At 41.4% G+C, this 19,861-nt stretch overlaps 1 protein-coding gene across 1 annotated transcript in view; it reads left to right on the top strand.

The window, feature by feature from the left end:
* Nucleotides 1-3,829: 3,829 nt before the first annotated feature.
* The window catches only part of muc2.1 (mucin 2.1), a 41,408-nt gene continuing 25,376 nt past the window's right edge, over nt 3,830-19,861 (top strand). The window contains exons 1-26 of the mRNA XM_061676023.1: nt 3,830-3,917; nt 3,996-4,251; nt 4,348-4,462; nt 4,949-5,039; nt 5,113-5,246; nt 5,338-5,554; nt 6,324-6,449; nt 6,536-6,650; nt 7,999-8,149; nt 8,233-8,346; nt 8,422-8,491; nt 8,582-8,719; nt 10,917-11,081; nt 11,184-11,278; nt 11,523-11,649; nt 11,905-12,160; nt 12,594-12,646; nt 12,723-12,826; nt 12,923-13,074; nt 13,159-13,297; nt 14,263-14,373; nt 14,472-14,651; nt 15,051-15,290; nt 15,384-15,540; nt 15,892-16,020; nt 16,459-16,671. Of these exons, the coding sequence (XP_061532007.1) occupies nt 3,830-3,917; nt 3,996-4,251; nt 4,348-4,462; nt 4,949-5,039; nt 5,113-5,246; nt 5,338-5,554; nt 6,324-6,449; nt 6,536-6,650; nt 7,999-8,149; nt 8,233-8,346; nt 8,422-8,491; nt 8,582-8,719; nt 10,917-11,081; nt 11,184-11,278; nt 11,523-11,649; nt 11,905-12,160; nt 12,594-12,646; nt 12,723-12,826; nt 12,923-13,074; nt 13,159-13,297; nt 14,263-14,373; nt 14,472-14,651; nt 15,051-15,290; nt 15,384-15,540; nt 15,892-16,020; nt 16,459-16,671 (3,736 nt within the window). The remainder of the gene's footprint in view (nt 3,918-3,995; nt 4,252-4,347; nt 4,463-4,948; nt 5,040-5,112; nt 5,247-5,337; nt 5,555-6,323; nt 6,450-6,535; nt 6,651-7,998; nt 8,150-8,232; nt 8,347-8,421; nt 8,492-8,581; nt 8,720-10,916; nt 11,082-11,183; nt 11,279-11,522; nt 11,650-11,904; nt 12,161-12,593; nt 12,647-12,722; nt 12,827-12,922; nt 13,075-13,158; nt 13,298-14,262; nt 14,374-14,471; nt 14,652-15,050; nt 15,291-15,383; nt 15,541-15,891; nt 16,021-16,458; nt 16,672-19,861) is intronic.

Raw genomic sequence — 19,861 nt, 5'->3', positions numbered from 1 at the left:
TGTTTGTAACACACAAAGATTTAGGTTTTTCGCAATTTCATGTTTTCCCCAATTAACACCTGATGATCTCTAACGGCGCGAGAATGTGCTGCGGCACAGTGGTTTGTAATCACTGGTGTAAGTTATTAGTAAACAGAAAATATATATTTTCCAAATGACAATCGGAAGAAGATTATGGTGATAGTTAGGGTCAGTCATCCATAAATCAATTTCTGAGGAGTTAAAAAAAAAAAATAGAATTACTACGAAGCCAAAGTAATCTCAAACCAAATGGGTGCCATTTGTTTGCTTTGCGCTCCGAAATGGCTGTCATCACTGCCAAGGAACAACTATTAACCTGTCGTGTCAAAGAAAACATTTGTGTATGTTAAGCTGTTTTCTTTGTGTGTTTTCCTGCAAGTAAAAAAAAACTGAGCTCAGACAATAACGTAGAAGCACTGTGACATGATTGTACTAACGTTGTGTTTTCAAGGTTGGAAAAATACACTAATTTAGGATAAAGTGAGTTTAAGTACATAGAATTGTGACTGCAAAGGTATACTTACAGATAGGTGACACAGTTTCAAACAATGTCTTTCAATTGCTTCCTTTTCAGCTATTTTAAACCATAGTATATAAATATGAGAATGCCTCTCCAAACACAGATCAATAAAAGTGCAGTTATTTATCCATAAGTATTACACCTTGAGGTCTGGAACATACACAAGACTAAAGAACTCTGGAGATAATCTTCTGTAGATATGCAGAGTCAGAAATTGTCCACATGCTAATCAAACGTGCTCCGAGGCAATTTGATGCGTCTCATGCCCTCCCTTGATCAACACAATAAAAGCTGTCAGTCAAGAATAACTCTACATGTCCTCATCATCCAGCTGTCCAATAGTGGGAGTAGTCCGAAACCCTGTTTGCACTTGGAGGAGCTTCCACTAAATCACTATTTGGGGTCATCCAAAATAACACTGTGTTTGTTTTCCAGACGTCATCACAGATAAAATACATGACGAAACATATTGTATTGGCTTAACCTGCATGATGGGCTGTAATAAGAGAATATCAAGTACGTTTTGGGCATATTTGGACTATTATTAATGAAGGTATGCCTTCAGACCACAGATAACTCTTACATGTGAGAAACTATATTTTTTCCCCCACCCAGTTCAAATGAGTCCAATCAAATCCAACTTCATTGATCACATACTTTGTTATACATGTAGATTTGGTACCTGTCCAGTTAATAAATAAACAACAATATAATGTATAAACAGTAAGGGAAACATATAGAATTACAGGAAGCAACAATGCAACAATTGAGTGCCGGAGTACAATAGTAAGAGGATACATTTGAAATCAGGTTGAGCATTTGTATATAGGGAACTGTGAAAGTTGGATGTACAATACAGCATCACATGCACATTAAATAGAATTCTCATTACCAGAGCACATATAATATAAAATGTATTTTTGTGTAGTTATAGGACATGCTGCGCATAGGCCGTAAATATACGTGTCGATGTTTAAAAAGTCCATGAACCATGGCGGCAGATTGAGTTTAACAGCAATCAGCTTGTGCTATTTACAGTACATCCATAGTTAGTAACGACAAAGTGTAAATGCATCTTGTATGGTTACTGCTATGGCGACATTCAATCGCAGCATTGTAAATTGTAAATCTGGGAGAATAACCATTGTAATAAATAAACACTAGGCAGGCTTTGTGTTTCCTTATGAATATATAGCATTAATTAAAATGTACAAACTTTTGAGCTCGGCGGCACGGTAATCAACTGGTTAGCACATCTGCCTCACAGTTCTGGGGACCGGGGTTCAAATCCCGGCCCCGCCTGTGTGGGGTTTGCATGTTCTCTCCGTGCCGGTGTGGGTTTTCTCCGGGCACTCCGGGCACACTTTACGGTCAGTCAGATCAAACAGATGGCAGATGGAGTGACGCATGTTTTGTTTAAAAGCATGGACTCAACATGGAGTTAGCGATGTCATTCTCTGTCAGCAGAAGTACAACACCCCTGTTAAAATGCTGTTTTTTTAATAGATTTTTATTTCAGAATAAAAACAACAAAATTGCGAGGGCACCTTTTGTACACAGACCTCTTCAGCTCACCTCAACCGTCATGCCAAAACTCTGAAATCATTTGTATGTTTATTTGGATCAATCAATCGAACACAAACATTTATTTACACTGAAAATAGGTGCAGTACAAGAGGACTAAATGAAAGAGGATGAACAAACCCAAACCTTAGAATACACAAGGACAAACAAAACAAGGTGATTTTCAAATGAGCACGGAAACCAACTATAAGCCAGAACGAGCGTCATCTACAACAACAATTACAAATCGAGCTGCAGCATTCTGGGCAGGCGGGCTCACTCATCCCAAAGTCAAAAGTGTTCCAGTAGTCGAGCAGAATTGTGAAATAAACACAGATTACTGTTACAAGCTCCAGGCGATGACACATAAAAGCTTGATTTTACAATTGCACTAACTTGGTGGCATGATATGTTTGAAGTGGCGAAATTCCACTTCAGATCCGTCAGGGTTTGGGGCCAAATTGGAATGTTGTAGAGGTGGTCCTTTAAAAATGTAAACACTTGCAGAGATTTATAGAAATGGGCCTTCTTCTGTTGTCGATAGAGCTGTTTTTGTGTATTGTGCCCAACCCTCCCCCAGTCGCTCAAGCCCTCGATCCTGTTTTACAGTTTCTCTCTACTACCTCTATCCTGTCTCGCTCCATTACAACCCAACTGGCCGAGACAGACGGTCACTCCACAGAGCTTGGGTTCAGGTCGAGGTTTCTTCCTTAGAGGAAGGTTTTCCTTGCCTCCGTCGCTAAATGCTCGTTCATGTTGTTCACGTAGGGATCACTTGGTTTTTCTTTAGGCTTCAGGATTTCTCTACTCCGTGCTCCCTGGAACAAGCACACTTTTTAGGAATTGTAGCAAAAAAGTTAAACAAACAAACAAACAAAAAAACATCTCCCACAGGGATATGAGAAAATGGGTTAAGGTAATTCGGAGAAAACTTCAACACGCGTTGCGGAGAAAATCTCTTCAAGAAATACATGCAGACAATACCGTTTTGGGATGTTTATATGACATGATAAGACATCAGTATTTATATATTAACATGGTTATGCAAATCACCAAAACTTTCCACAAGCCTTCCCCTTAAACCTTCCCCTAATGATGCGTTCTTTGACCTAACATGTTTTGTATTTAGAGTAATGGCGCCACATGCAAGATGTGTTTATCCTTTGAGTGTTGGAAACTACGCGCGTTGAGATCAGATAGAGTTAATACTGCGGTCTGTGATGCTCGTGTGAGTGACTGTTGTGTCTTCACGTATGGTACTTGTGTGCTACTATGTGCGTGTGTGTTGTGTTGGCAAAGAATGGCCTAAAACATTGCCTAATTTACAATAGCATGTATTCACTTTTCAAATCTACTGTAATTGACAGCACTTGCATTGGATTTGTTACTCTGTGATTCTTAGGAGACAGTAACCTCTATAGAGGGCTAGAAATGTAATAATATCTTTGAATTTATGAATTCTTTGTGAGCAATACATGAGTGACAGCAGAGGTCCATGTTTTCGAACATCTTATTCGTCCAAATTTCTCAATTGATCTGCAAGCAAATTTGCTTAACGATGTCACAAGGAGGATGTGGGCATCATTATATTGGCGACAGGCGTACATTCAACACGTTTTCCATGTGGTGGCCATAAAACTTTGCTGAAAGAAGGTGTGATCAAATTGAGCAGTCTAAATATAAGGAGCTACTGGGAAGAGTCAGACTGTATTACCTGCATTGGTGATGGGAACTGTGGCAGCCATGCAGTGGAAATGTGTGGCCTTGCTTTTCCTTACTTCGTCTGTTGTCATTAAAGTCAAGGCCAGACTGGGTAAGACCAATCAAACACCTTTTCGTCACTTCATTCTATAACATCCTCTTAACCCGACTGTTTTTCTGTCTCGTTCAGTCAGCAACCATCTCAGTAGTATCTGCAGCACATGGGGCAGAGAGCACTACAAGACATTTGACGGTGATGTTTACCAGTTTTCTGGTACGTGCGAGTACAACCTTGCTTCAGACTGCCACGCGGCCATGCAGGAGTTCTCAGTGCACATGAGGAGGGAGACGAATGACGGGAACCCAACTGTCAGCTATTTGGTGGTCACCATCAATGACCTTGCGTTTCACCTTACCAAGGAAGCGGTCACTGTTAATGGCCAACCGTAAGTCAAAAAACAACAAAAAAATGCAAGTTGCTCCTTTCTGATTTTTATAATCTTATACACTGAGATGTTTTTTTGTTTGTTTTGTTTTTTTAGTGTCACATTGCCACACTATAATAGTGGAGTTCAAGTGGAAAATAATGATGTCTACATCAAACTGCAGTCTAAAGTTGGCCTTGTTGTCATGTGGAATGGTGATGATGCAGTCATGGTAAAGATCCGATTTTTGGAACTTTTCAAAATGAGTGTTATACATCACAAGACTTTCTAAAAATGCATATATACTGCATACTGTATATCTATTTAGAATACACACTACAAATTAAAAATAAGCAAAATGTATATTTTAAAGCTAAATTTGGAACAAAACTGATGGAATGTTGCATCACAGTTAAAGAAATCAGGTTACGGAATAATTTAAACACATAAATTTAAGATTACAAATTAAATCAACCATTTAATAGTATGTCTCCTGTGTCCTTGCATCCTGAAGAATATAACCATCATTTCTTATAATTTACGGTAAAAAAAAATAAAAAATAAAAAATTCTCTCTCTCAATTACAGTATAACATTGTCATTAACTTCCTGTGCTGACTGGGAAGTTACCAATTTTATCTTTTCTTATCAAAGTCTCCGACTTTCTGATAGATGATTTATCTTATTATTCAACATGTATTATCTCTATTTTTTTGTAGGTGGAGGTTGATCGTGACTATGCTAATCGCACTTGTGGACTCTGTGGTGACTACAATGGCATTCCTGTCTACAATGAGTTGATTTACAATGGTTGGTTTATAATTTTTTTTTTTTTTTTTTTTTTTAGCATTTGACAGTATTGGATAAATAAAATCCCTTGCAGATCGAATAATCAGCCACATTGAGTTTGGCAACAACCACAAGGTTCATAACCCAAATGATGATTGTGAGGACCCCTTTGAGGAGTACGGAGAACCGCTTGAAGATGTTCCAAATGTGGATTCGTGCGAGGAGTTTGTGAGTTTTTGATGCCTTGTGTTATCAAAAGTAACTTACCACTCAACATGCAAGTAATGCTGTGTCTACTGCTTATCTGCTTTTCTTCTAGAAAACGTCCTGCAACCAGTTGTTGCTTTCAGAGTCTTGGAGCCCCTGCACCCAGCTTATTGACCCTGCACCCTATGCGCAGGCTTGTGTGGAGGACATGTGTGGCTGCAACAACCACACAAATGACACCTGTGTCTGCAGCACACTATCCGAGTTCTCTCGACAGTGTTCCCATGCTGGCGGAGTGCCTCCCAACTGGAGGACGCCACTGTTTTGTGGTAAAGTTATACTTCCTACATTTTATTGTAGGCATCAATCACTTAAATTGGCTACATACCTTAAAGGGACAACTACAATAATCTCTCTTACTGTCTAAACGTCTTTTACCGCCAATTTCTTTTCAGCAACTGCACTGTCAATAGATCACATAAATACATGAAATATGTTTGTGATTAATTATAAAGACTAACAACTAAAACCCATGTTTAACAATCTAGCAAACAACAAATGAAAATAATTGTTACCGATTATGTTACCTGCACACATCACATGTTTGCATAACCACGTTTTTTTTTCTATACAGAGTTCATAAGGTTACTGTAACTGTCCCGTAGGCCATTGGAAAAAAACAAACAAAAAAAAAAAACATTTGGTACTCGGTCTCAACTACACCTCTGTCCCCCTGGACATTTAGGAACAGGAAGTCAAACAGCCACTCACCAGGGAAATTGTTTATTAAAAGAAACAAAACAAAACATTTATTTCACACAAAAAAGTTGATTAATTTCACAACTGAGTCACTACTCAAATATAAAATACTAATAATCGCAAAGGACGGTACGAGTAAAAAAAAAAAAAAAAAAAAGGAACCTGAAAAATCCTTAAAACTTGAACCATAACACTTTATTAATTATAAAATAGCATTTAAACACTTACAGTACATGGAGCTGAACACTAGATAGTTTGTGTGATATCAAACGCACCACTTGCAATCAGTTATATTAACATGACTCAAATTAATCGAAATCTCGCTCCCTCTCGCTACAGCCAAGCAGTGTCCTTACAACCTGGTGTATGAGGAGAGCGGTTCTCCTTGCATGGACACGTGCACACACCTGGACACCAGTTCCATGTGTGAGGACCACAGAATGGATGGCTGCTTCTGTCCACCTGGTCAGTCCTCTTTACATTTGATTCCAAGTTTGCGCTAACGTTACACTTGTAAAATCCCATTTCCCCTCATAATTTACACTTTTTAGGCACTGTGTTTGATGACATTTCCATGAGAGGATGCATTGATCAATCGGAATGTCAGTGCAAGCATGGAAAAATCTACAACTCAAGCGAGGGCTACCAACGAGACAAGGAGATATGGTAAGTGAGAGGTTTCATAATGTTATACAATTACAGTATATACACTGCTGCCTTGAGATAAGAGTTACCCAACTTCCAAGTTTTTTTTTTTTTAGATACGAGCCGTCATTCGGCCAATTTTTCATTCGGCTGCATAGGAATGTTATGCTCGAATCTGATTCGATCAAATGAAGCGGAGGAGTGGCGACACAGTGTTTCACCGTTTGGTTCAAGCATGCCGAAAATTATCTGATCACTGCGAACGAGGCCTCGAACGCCGCAGCATTGTCGAACTGGGCAGACGTGTCTATAGCTCATTCAAAATCCCTTCAAATGTGTCAGAATCTCTCGCCAAATGTTTTATACAGTACAGTACACCACTATCATATTCAAAAAACATATTTAATTTACAATCTTTTTTTTTTTGTATATATGGTGACGCAGTGAGATGCTATAGCGTATAGTGTATTCAATCAACCTACCACGCATGTTTTTGGGATGTGGGGGAAAACCCACGCAGGCAAGGGGAGAACATGCAAACTCCACACAGGATTTGAACCCAGGTCGTCCGAACTGTGAGGCAGATGTGCTAACTGGTCGGCCACCGTGCCACCCCGTGATTACAATATTGATCGAGATAATCATGATTATTATTTTGGCCATAATTATGCAGCCCTACTCTATTTTTACTCTCTCTGAAAAAGTACTAACATTACCGAAACTTACTGAGTAGTAGTAGAAGTCTATTCTTTGTTTGTAACTGCATGACTGTATTATAGAGAACTGCCTCCCTGCGGCTAGCACAATGTTAAAGCGTGCTATTTTCCTTATCCATCCATCCATTTTCTGTACCGCTTATCCTCACAAGGGTCGGGGGCCTGCTGGAACCTATACCAGTTATCTTCAGGCGGGAGGCGGGGTACATCCTGAACTGGTCGCCGGCCAATCGCAGGGCACATATAAACAAACCATTCGCACTCACATTCACACCTACGGGCAATTTAGAGTCTTCAATCAACCTAGGATGCATGTTTTTTGGGTTGTGGGAGCAAACCGGAGTGCACGGAGAAACCCCACGCAGGCACAGGGAGAACATGCTAACTCCACACAGGCGAGGCCGGGATTTGAACCCCGGTCCTCAGAAATGTGAGGCAGATGTGCTAACCAGTCGACTACCGTGCAGCCGCTATTTTCCTTATTAAAATATAAAACCTAAAAACTTTGGGGTTTTTGAGGGGCTTGAACAGATCAAGTGCATTTCAATGGGGTGCGTTGATTTGAGATAGAAGTGTTTTGAGTTACGAGCGTGGTCCACGAACGAATTCAACATGTATCTTGATCACGTTTTTAATTGCGTGTGTTATCTCAGTACATGTTTTCAGGGCAGATGGTCTTGCGAGTATCTTCAGGGGCCAGCTACATGTGCAGTGGAGGAGGGTTCACATGTAACCACCTTCGATGGCAAATCTTACACCTTCCACGGAGACTGTTATTACACACTAGCCAAGGTGGAAAGCAAGGTGAGTTTTGATTGGTGGAGAAAATATTGTATGGAACTGCTGCTATGAATTGAATCACATTTAAATGTGCTTATTTGTTCCAGGATGCCTCAAGTCCGAAATTTACCATCCAGGTGCAACTGGTGCCTTGTAAAAACCAACATTTTGACACTTGTCTCAAGGCACTTAAAATCCTGTTGAACAATGACAGAAACAATGTGAGATGAAGCTTGTTATATTAGAGTAGTGCCTGTTGTGGGATGCACCATTTAAATAATTATGTTTTTGCTTAGGTGTTAATGTTCATTGCCGGTGGGGCAGTGAAACAGAACCAGCAAACCATCACTTTGCCGTACCATACAGGTGGATCACACAATCCAACCCTCATCTTTACGTTGTGCCGTCATTTCATCAAGTGATACTATTGGTTGTTGTGTTTGTGTTTACTCAAAGCGGACATCAACATATTCCATGCCTCGTCATTTCACATATTGCTACATACCAGTTTTGGGTTGCAAATTCAGATTCAGCACGTGCCTCTCATGCAAGTGTATGTGCGGTTGGATGAGAGCTACAACGGAAAGACGCGTGGTGAGTTTTACATTTCTAAAAAACGCAAAATATATATCAGCTCTGAATACAAATGTAATAGTTGGTGTTGTAAAACTATTCGCATTATACAATCTGTATGACAGGAAACCTGGTACACAGAACTACTGTTACTGGACTACTAACGCACAAAATCATGAGATCCAATTAAATTGTCACGATTGGTAAACGTATGATGTTGGGCTGGACCCAAAAGCTGATGGAAGTGGAGGGAGTAGATGAGAATGGTGTATTAAATAATCGCTCAGCAGGTAGGCTATCCAAGGGGTGATGGTGGTCCGTTGGAACATGGAAGGTGTGGGAAGCGGAAGCATGGGCAGGTGGAATAGGTGGGCGGGATGGCTGGAACGGGCAGCGAGGCGGGAGACACAGAAGGAGCAATAGAGACGAAGAAGAACACAAGGGGGTAAGTACGATTGCGAGTGGTCGAGGTAATTTACAAGGAGTCATGAACGTTGGCCTGTGTACCACGGATTACATCAATACTCTGGCGCTGATTTCATGGCTCTGGCAGGCTCAAAAAGGGGAGCTGCAGGGCACAGACTATGACAGTGCCCCCACCCCCACCTGGAGGCGTCCTCCCAGGCTTCTCGGGGTGCGCCGCATAAAAGTCCCTCATCAACGAGTCATCTAGGATGAGCTTGCGAGAGATCCAGGAGCGTGCTTCCGGGCCGTACCCTTCCTAGTCGATGAGAAACTGGAAACCCCTGCCCCTGGGTCTCACATCCAGGGTGCAAGACACAGTGAAGGCGGGGTGATCGCCGATGACACGGGGAGGAGGAGAGGGCACGGCCGGAGGGCTAAGGGTAGTAGTGGAGACAGGCTTGAGGACAGACACATGGAATGTTGGCTGGATTTTGAGGGATTGAGGGGGCTTCAATTGAGCAGATGTGGGATTGATCATTTTAGTGATAGGAAAGGTACCAATAAAGCGTGGCGTGAGCTTGCGTGATTGAGTCTGGAGAGGAAGGTCGCGGGAGGAAAGCCAAATCTAATGTTTTCGAGAGGGCAGGTAAAAATAACCTGCTGGGATAATTTCACAAGTGTGCACATCTTCTTGTAATTGCGGACGTGGCTGGGTTCAGAACTAACCAATCATAATAAACCTCATGGTTATTTGAAGTAGCAGCACACACCTACCGCCATTTAATGCGCTTCTGATTATCCCTCCATAATGTTCAGCTGTTCTAGTAGGCGTTTCCTGACTTGCATTCTAGCAGAAGCTTTGTGTTCTGTGCTAGCACTGACTGGCATTTGAAACTGTACATACAGTAAATCCATTCACCTTGACTAAAGCCCAATTCCAGCTGAAAAAACCCCCAGCCCCAAAGCATGTTGGTGCACCCACTGTGGTTCACTGTAGGTATGGTATTCTTTTGGTGATGAACAGTGTTGTGTTTGCACCAAACATATCTATTGATATTCTTTGAAATTCTTTTGTACCCTTCTCCTAACTGATACCTTTGACCAATTAGAGCCCTTCGATGCCGTGGAAGCTCTCGGCAAACCGTGGGTTGTGCTGTGAAAAGCGACTACAGAAATGTCAGGAAAGCCTACCAGAACATCTTAGCTTTATTTGGGGTTAATCAGAGGCACTTTAAATGACGACAGGTGTGTGCTGAATCCCAATTAACATGAGTTTGAATGTAAATCATTACTTCTGAACACTGCCCCCGCTCCAGTTATAAGAGGGTGTGCACACTTGTGGCACCACATTATCTCAGTTGTTTATTTTTACTTCCCCTCTTGAAAAAAGTTTTTTAAGGTAGTTGTGCGAGTTATAGGTCACATTATTGGTGGAAAAACTTTGGAAATGATGTTTTCAAATCATCAAAATCTTGCATATGAACAGAGGTGTACAGACCTTTTACTGTATATCCACTTTACTTGCACTTTATATTTCAAGCAAAATGATTAATATCTGTTAAAACTAAATATTATTGTCTTTGTAAAGATACAAATTCAGTAGGTCTAAATTGGCAGACTGGCATATGTACTTTTTATATGTTGATTTTTAAAAGTACGACATTGCTAGATTGCGAACTTGTGAATCATGTCATCATGTATTGTTTATACTGTATATCATTAATCCGATGTGGTATCTTTGGGGTGGTGAGCGACAGAGCCTACCCCAGCAACACCGACATATTATAAAACCTAAATTCCTTTATATCATCAGGTTTATGTGGCAACTACAACCGGGCCTTGTCTGATGACTTGAAAACCCCTCAGGGGATTGTCGAAGGGACAGCGACCACATTTAGTAACACCTGGAAGTCGAACCTCATGTGCCGAGACACGAGGGAAAGACTTGATGACCCCTGTTCTCTCAGTGTGGAAAATGGTACATGTTGACACTGCTTAAACCTATAGACATCTTCTCTGTATAGCATATATGCTGTGTGTGTTTGTCGTGATTGAAAGAAATTGTTTCCACTCTTTCCAGACTTGTATGCCAAACACTGGTGCGCCTTGCTGTTACACCCAAATAGCACCTTTGAAAAGTGCCATTCATTAGTAGATCCTGATGTGTATTACAAGGTACGTTCCTGCAGTTAATGCAATAAATCCATTTTGAAAAATAAGTACATTTAATTTCAGCTCAACAGGGTAAGCCCCTGATCTGTGCGTGGGATGTGCGCCTAAGTATGGATGTATTGGTTAATTTGATCACCTTTCACAACCTTTCACACTGGAAATGCCAGAAATTTATATTCTACTGGACTGAACCAGACTTAAACAACATTTACAACAAGCCATTCGCAGTGTGTGCTGTATTCCACAGCGGTGCACTTACGCGAGCTGCAATTGTGACAAGAGTGAATCCTGCCTGTGTGCTGTCTTGTCCTCCTACGCCCGAGCGTGTGCATCAAAGGGAGTCTTCTTGATGGACTGGAGAGCAAACGTGTGTGGTAAGGACTTCCTATGGTTGTTTTATCTCTGCGTAGAATTTGTTGATAGATTCTTGGTATCCATTTGTACCTTTTTTAGGGTAAAAGAAGTGAATCAAAGATAACAATTCAATAATATTTGAATATCGATATTTTGCCCAATCCCGAGTGACATACCATTGGACTCTGTAAGATTATTTGGATAACTAATTTTCATCTGTGAAGATCTCCTAATCTTATCTATAAAGTAACCTTTTTGCATTCTGCAATAAACAGATAAATACACAAGGACCTGCCCAGCATCTCAGATCTTTTCATACAAGCATCAACGGTGCGAGCTGACCTGCAGATCGTTGAGTTCGACACTGCAAACTTGCTCCTCTGACTTCCTGCCCGTGGATGGCTGCTCCTGTCCCGAGGGTCAATACCTCGATGAACATGCCATCTGCATCCCCAAACAAAAATGTCCCTGTTATCACAATGAGGCCATCGTCCAGCCAGGGAAGTCTATCAACATCAAGGACGAACACTGGTTAGTTTAATAATTGACCTTATAATGAGATTTCAGATGGTTTTAAAGCAAACACTTATCAGCTGCAACAACAGGTATACAGTAACTTCAATTGCAGTAATGTAAGATTTTAAGAGTCTTTTAATATTTTGTTGCCTTGTTTAGCTCCTTGAGAGGGGTAAAATATTAGAAACACCTCTTAGTATGATGAAGATCAGTTTTACACTATTGCAAACTGCAACCACAGTAGGAAACGTTAATAGAATACCTCTCTGACACTGTCTATCCAAACTGAGAAGTATAAGTGTAAAGGTGCAATTTTGAGGAATCGCTACAATGGGATCTCATTAGATATTGACTGGTAAGTGTACATTTCTGAAGTACAGTGTATGGGCTTTTTTTCCCTTTATTTTATACATTTGTTACAGTTTATATATTTTGTCTTTTTCTTTAGTGTGTGCAGTAATGGGGTGCTTCATTGCCACTCTTGGAGAGCCCGCTCATCAAGTATGTTTGTTTGTCATTCACTGGCAGAAGCATTTGGTTGAACATCTACTATTCAAACATTCTGCTTCTCTTACAGCATGTCCGCCACACAAGGTGTACTTCAACTGCTCCAATCCAGGCTCGGGACAATTTGGAGTCCAGTGTGCACCAACTTGTTTAAATCTAGACAGCAATGATTGTGTAAGCTCTTTTTTTGCCCAGCGTGCCTAACGTTCCCTCTTATTTAGGAACAGTTCCAGTTAGTTTTTCAAGTACTTATTTTGACTTTCTTTGCAGGACTCCAGCGATTGTGAATCAGGTTGTCAGTGTCCAGACGGCCTTTTTGATGATGGCAATGGTTTCTGTGTAGAAAGATCACAATGTCCATGCAAACATGATGGAATATTCTATGTTCCTGGGAAACAAATTCCAAATCAGTGCAACATGTGGTACGATCTTGCTGTAACTTTATATATGATTGTTTTACTTAATCACCATACTACAAGCACTTATGTTTACTGCTTGTCATCTAGTACTTGCAAAAGTGGAAAATGGGAGTGCACAGAGGAAAAATGCCCTGGAACCTGCATTATTTACGGAAGTGGTCATTATAATACATTTGATCAACGAACGTATGGCTTTCAAGGACACTGCAGCTATGTTGCAGTCAAGGTTAGTAATATACAGCAGCTGAAATACTTGTATTTAACACGTCACCATTTTTCTCACTGCATATATTTCCAAAGGTGTTATTGACATGAACATTTCACCAGATGTTGGGACCAACCCAAGTAACCCATACATGCAAAGAAAGTAGAACAAATAAGATCAGAAATTAAGTTGTGCGTAATAATGTGAAATGACACAGGGAAAACGTATTGAACACGCCAACTGGCATTTATTTAATACATTGTACAAAACCCTTTGTTTGCAATGAGAGCTTCAAGAGGCCTCCTGCATGGAGAAACTAGTCACATGCATTGCTCTGGTGTGATTTTGGCCCATTCCTCCACACCAGCAGTCTTCAAATCTTGAAGTTTCCATGGGCTTCTTTTATGGACCTTGAGTTTCAGTTCTTTCCATAGATTTTCAGTTGGATTCAAGTCAGGTAATTGGGTGGTCCATTCTAGCAGATTTTTTTTGTTTTCTTTGAAACCAATTGAGAGTTTTCTTGGCAGTACGTTTTGGATAATTATCCTCCTGAAATGTCCACCGTCGTTTCATTTTCATCATCCTCGGAGATGGCAGCAGATGTTTGTCAAGAATGTCTCAGTACATTTGCCCATTCACCCTTCCTTCAATAATGTGAAGTTTACCAGTACCATTTGCTGAAAAGCAGCCCCACACCATAATGTTCCCACCTCCAAACTTAACTGTTGGTATGGTGTTTTTAGGGTGACGTGCAGTGCCATTTCTCGTCCAAATGTGGTGTGCATTATGGCATAAATACTTATTTTAGCTGCTGTCTTACAGATATGGACTTTGTTGAAATAGCAAGGCTTTTTATGCGGTTTCAGTCATTGAGGTCGTCAAACTACAGAATGTGAATGATAACTTCAGAAATCAAGCAAGATTTCTCGACAGGGGATTACAATTTATTTATTTGGGATTACATTATAATGTATCTCTCTTTTAAGAACAAATGTGGCAATAAAACAGCACAGGACAACATTGGAGTGATCACAGAGAACGTACCGTGTGGCTCTACAGGCACCACATGCTCAAAAATTGTCCGAATACAGTTGGGGGTAAGACTTTGTACAACACCAGAATAATATAGGACACTGTATATTGTCTGTTGTTGTAGTAACACAACATAACATAAAAAAATGTTTTTACACTGCAGCGAATGGAAATCAAACTATCCAAAGGAAAGTATGAAGAGGTGGACCTGGGACAGGGCAATCAAATAAAGTACACAATAAGGACAGTTGGCATGTATCTTGTTGTAGAATCTGTCATTGGTATGGCAGTGATGTGGGATCGCAAAACAACTGTCCGCATCCTCTTGGAACCTCATCACAGTGTAAGTTCACCTTTAAACTATACTACATACTGTACATTAATGAAGGAATATTGTCTTCTGAGATAATTCAGAAACCCAAATTTACATCAAGAGGTTGTCAATTAAATACATATGACTCTAAATTTCCCATCAGTGCGAATGTGAATGTAAGAAATTAGTTGTCTTTATGTGCCCTGAGACTGACTAACGACTAGTCCAGGGTGTACAGGGCCTCTTGCCCGAAACCAGCTGGGATATGAGCCAGCTCACCTGCAACGCTGAACAGAATCAACAGCAGAATGAATTAATTTATGTTACATACAGTATAATATAACTGATATAAATGCCTACTGTTCCTTGTCAATTAAATATTGAACAATAATTTTGAAAATGAACTAACTCATTGGTTTGGCTATACAGGGAGAAGTGTGTGGCCTGTGTGGAGATTTCAATGGCAATGAACATAATGACTTCACCACTCAGGGTCAGCTGTTAGTGACCAATGTGTTAGAATTTGCAAACAGCTGGAAAACCAGCAGCAATTGCCCGAATGTGGAAGCAAACGTCGATCCATGTACGGTAGCACCCAATCGTCATCACTGGTCCAAAATGATGTGCAGCATTATAACTGGAGAAACATTCAAAGCATGTCACAATACGGTAATGGCAGATTTAGCTTTGAAATGTTTAAATTAAAAAAAAAAAAATCATAAGTCAGGTTTATCTAACGGGGCATCTGATTTGTCTGAACAGGTGGATCCACTTCCATTTCATGAAAACTGTGTGAAAGACTCATGTGCCTGTGACACTGGAGGGGACTGCGAATGTTTTTGCACAGCAGTTGCCGCCTATGCTCAAGCTTGCAATGAGGCTGGTGTATGTGTTGCATGGAGAACACCAGACATCTGTCGTAAGTAAAACCAATTTTTAATTATTTGTCCTTAAAGATGATGATTTTAATTTAGTTTCCTTTCATTTGCGGTTACTAATAAGATGTTAAAAAAATATGATATTTACATTCCTGAAAAGTGACAATTTCTTATTTATAATGTAATTGCTGATGGTGTAGGGACGTTTGTGCATCCATCATGGGGTCACTTCTAGCTCAGTGACTGTAGGTGTGAATGATTGTCTGTCTTTGTGCCTTGTGATTGACTGGCAATTAATGCAGGATCTAGTCTTAAATAAGCTTCCCTGTGACCCTATACTGGATAAGAAAATGAATGAATGGATTTACAATTTCAATTTTCTTTCCTCTTAGCTGTCTACTGTGATTACTATAACAACCCACATGAATGTCGGTGGCACTACAACCCATGTCATCAACCCTGCTACAAGACCTGCTTGAATCTAGAGGGAATTTGTAGCAACCCCTTACCCAACCTGGAGGGTAAGATTACTAAATTATCATATTTAATATGTATAAAATGATAACTAAATATTAAAAAAATACAGCTGATATGTTATGACATTCATTGAAATACATTAGAAATTAAAAGTTGGAAGGTCCAGTTGAAGTTACTGCAGTACATGACAAGACTTTACAATTGATGTTTATTCAATCATAATTATTATTTCATTACATGTCATTACCATGTCACACCAATGCAATATGATACATCATGATATATTTAATTTGATTTTTAATAGTTGTTTCTTTGCTTATTTATGGGATGTAAATGATTCTCATACAAAATAAGCAACTTCTCATGTTGATGCCAAATGTGTTTTCCTTCAACATCAATTTCAACTATCCCTGTACATTTTGTCAATGGAGTTTTTATTCAAAAACTCAAATGTGTGATGGTTTATGCTACTTTATTTGCAGGTTGTTATCCTGTCTGCCCAGAAGACAAGCCCATATTCGATGAGGAACATCAAATATGTGTTGAGGAATGTGAAGGTTGCTTTTACAATGGGAAAAGATATGATGAATATGACGTTATTTACAATGTGACTGACAACCTAGGAATGTGCTACTATGCGATATGTATTAATAAAACTGTAATATTCAGAAATGAAACCTGCTCCACAACAGCCCGTCCTACAACAACACCAGTAACTGAACCAATTACTACGACGGAAGGGCCAAGTAGCACCTACACAAAAACGACAGTCCCACCAACAGGACCTCCCACGACCACTGAAGTAACCACAAGAACAAGATCAACTACTCTATCAACAGTACCTATCACCACAACAGAAACGCTAACCACAATAATAAAATCTACGCCTCAGACAGAAAGTACCAGTCGAGAGCCAACCACAACAGAATCAACTAACTCACCGACAGCACCTCCAACTACAACTAAAGGACAAACTATTAACACAAAATCTACAACGGGACCTCCTTCGAGTTCAACGACAATTGCGGAACCTGTAACTGGAACTACAGAAAGCCCACCAACTGCCCCTGTCATAACAAAATCTACAACAACGACAGTGGGACGCACCACGACAACTGAAGGGCCAACAACAACAGAATCTATGACGACAACATCAGGACAGACCACCACAACTGTAAGTCCAACCACGACAACTAAATCTACAACCACCCCACTTGGACCCACGACAACAACAAAAGGACCAACCACTACAAGTAAATCTACAACCACCCCACTTGGACCCACAACGACAACCGAAGGACCAATGACTACAACTAAATCTACAACCATACCCGTCGGACCCACCACCACAACGGAAGGTCCAACAACAACAACAAAATCTACGACGACAACATCAGGACAGACCACTACAACTGTAGGTCCAACCACTACAAGTAAATCTACAACCACCCCACTTGGACCCACAACAACAACCGAAGGACCAACTTCTACAACTAAATCTACAACCATACCCGTCGGACCCACCACCACAACTGAAGGTCCAACAACGACAACCAAATCAACTACCAAACCCACAGGACCCACCACCACAACTGAAGGTCCAACAACAACAACTAAATCAACAACCACACCCCCAGGACCCACCACCACAACGGAAGGTCCAACAACAACAACAAAATCTACGACGACACCATCAGGACAGACCACCACAACTGTAGGTCCAACCACTACAACTAAATCTACAACCACCCCACTTGGACCCACAACAACAACTGAAGGACCAACCACGACAAGTAAATCTACAACCACCCCACTTGGACCCACAACAACAACCGAAGGACCAACTTCTACAACTAAATCTACAACCATAACCGTCGGACCCACCACCACAACTGAAGGTCCAACAACGACAACCAAATCAACTACCAAACCCACAGGACCCACCACCACAACTGAAGGTCCAACAACAACAACTAAATCAACAACCACACCCCCTGGACCCACCACCACAACGGAAGCTCCAACAACGACAACCAAATCTACAACCACACCAGTTGGACCCACGACAACAACTAAAGGACCAACCACGACAAGTAAATCTACAACCACCCCACTTCGACCCACAACAACAACCGAAGGACCAACTACTACAACTAAATCTACAACCATACCCGTCGGATCCACCACCACAACTGAAGGTCCAACAACGACAACCAAATCAACGACCAAACCCACAGGACCCACCACCACAACTGAAGGTCCAACAACAACAACTAAATCAACAACCACACCCCCAGGAGCCACCACCACAACGGAAGGTCCAACAACAACAACTAAATCAACAACCACACCCCCTGGCCCAACCACCACAACGGAAGCTCCAACAACTACAACCAAATCTACAACCACACCAGTTGGACCCACAACAACAACTAAAGGACCAACCACGACAAGTAAATCTACAACCACCCCACTTCGACCCACAACAACAACCGAAGGACCAACTACTACAACTAAATCTACAACCATACCCGTCGGATCCACCACCACAACTGAAGGTCCAACAACGACAACCAAATCAACGACCAAACCCACAGGACCCACCACCACAACTGAAGGTCCAACAACAACAACTAAATCAACAACCACACCCCCAGGAGCCACCACCACAACGGAAGGTCCAACAACAACAACTAAATCAACAACCACACCCCCAGGACCCACCACCACAACGGAAGGTCCAACAACAACTAAATCAACAACCACACCCCCTGGACCAACCACCACAACGGAAGCTCCAACAACTACAACCAAATCTACAACCACACCAGTTGGACCCACAACAACAACTAAAGGACCAACCACGACAAGTAAATCGACAACCACCCCACTTGGACCCACAACAACAACCGAAGGACCAACTACTACAACTAAATCTACAACCATACCCGTCGGATCCACCACCACAACTGAAGGTCCAACAACGACAACCAAATCAACGACCAAACCCACAGGACCCACCACCACAACTGAAGGTCCAACAACAACAACTAAATCAACAACCACACCCCCAGGAGCCACCACCACAACGGAAGGTCCAACAACAACAACTAAATCAACAACCACACCCCCAGGACCCACCACCACAACGGAAGGTCCAACAACAACTAAATCAACAACCACACCCCCTGGACCAACCACCACAACGGAAGCTCCAACAACTACAACCAAATCTACAACCACACCAGTTGGACGCACAACAACAACTAAAGGACCAACCACGACAAGTAAATCGACAACCACCCCACTTGGACCCACAACAACAACCGAAGGACCAACTACTACAACTAAATCTACAACCATACCCGTCGGATCCACCACCACAACTGAAGGTCCAACAACGACAACCAAATCAACGACCAAACCCACAGGACCCACCACCACAACTGAAGGTCCAACAACAACAACTAAATCAACAACCACACCCCCTGGACCCACCACCACAACGGAAGCTCCAACAACTACAACCAAATCTACAACCAAACCAGTTGGACCCACAACAACAACTAAAGGACCAACCACTACAAGTAAATCTACAACCACCCCACTTGGACCCACAACAACAACCGAAGGACCAACTACTACAACTAAATCTACAACCACACCCCCAGGACCCACCACCACAACGGAAGGTCCAACAACAACAACTAAATCAACAACCACACCCCCAGGACCCACCACAACAACGGAAGGTCCAACAACAACAACTAAATCAACAACCACACCCCCTGGACCCACCACCACAACGGAAGCTCCAACAACTACAACCAAATCTACAACCACACCAGTTGGACCCACAACAACAACTAAAGGACCAACCACTAC

Source organism: Phycodurus eques, chromosome 5, assembly GCF_024500275.1.
Source record: "Phycodurus eques isolate BA_2022a chromosome 5, UOR_Pequ_1.1, whole genome shotgun sequence".
Taxonomy (NCBI): domain Eukaryota; kingdom Metazoa; phylum Chordata; class Actinopteri; order Syngnathiformes; family Syngnathidae; genus Phycodurus; species Phycodurus eques.
This window is presented reverse-complemented; position numbering and strand designations above follow the sequence as displayed.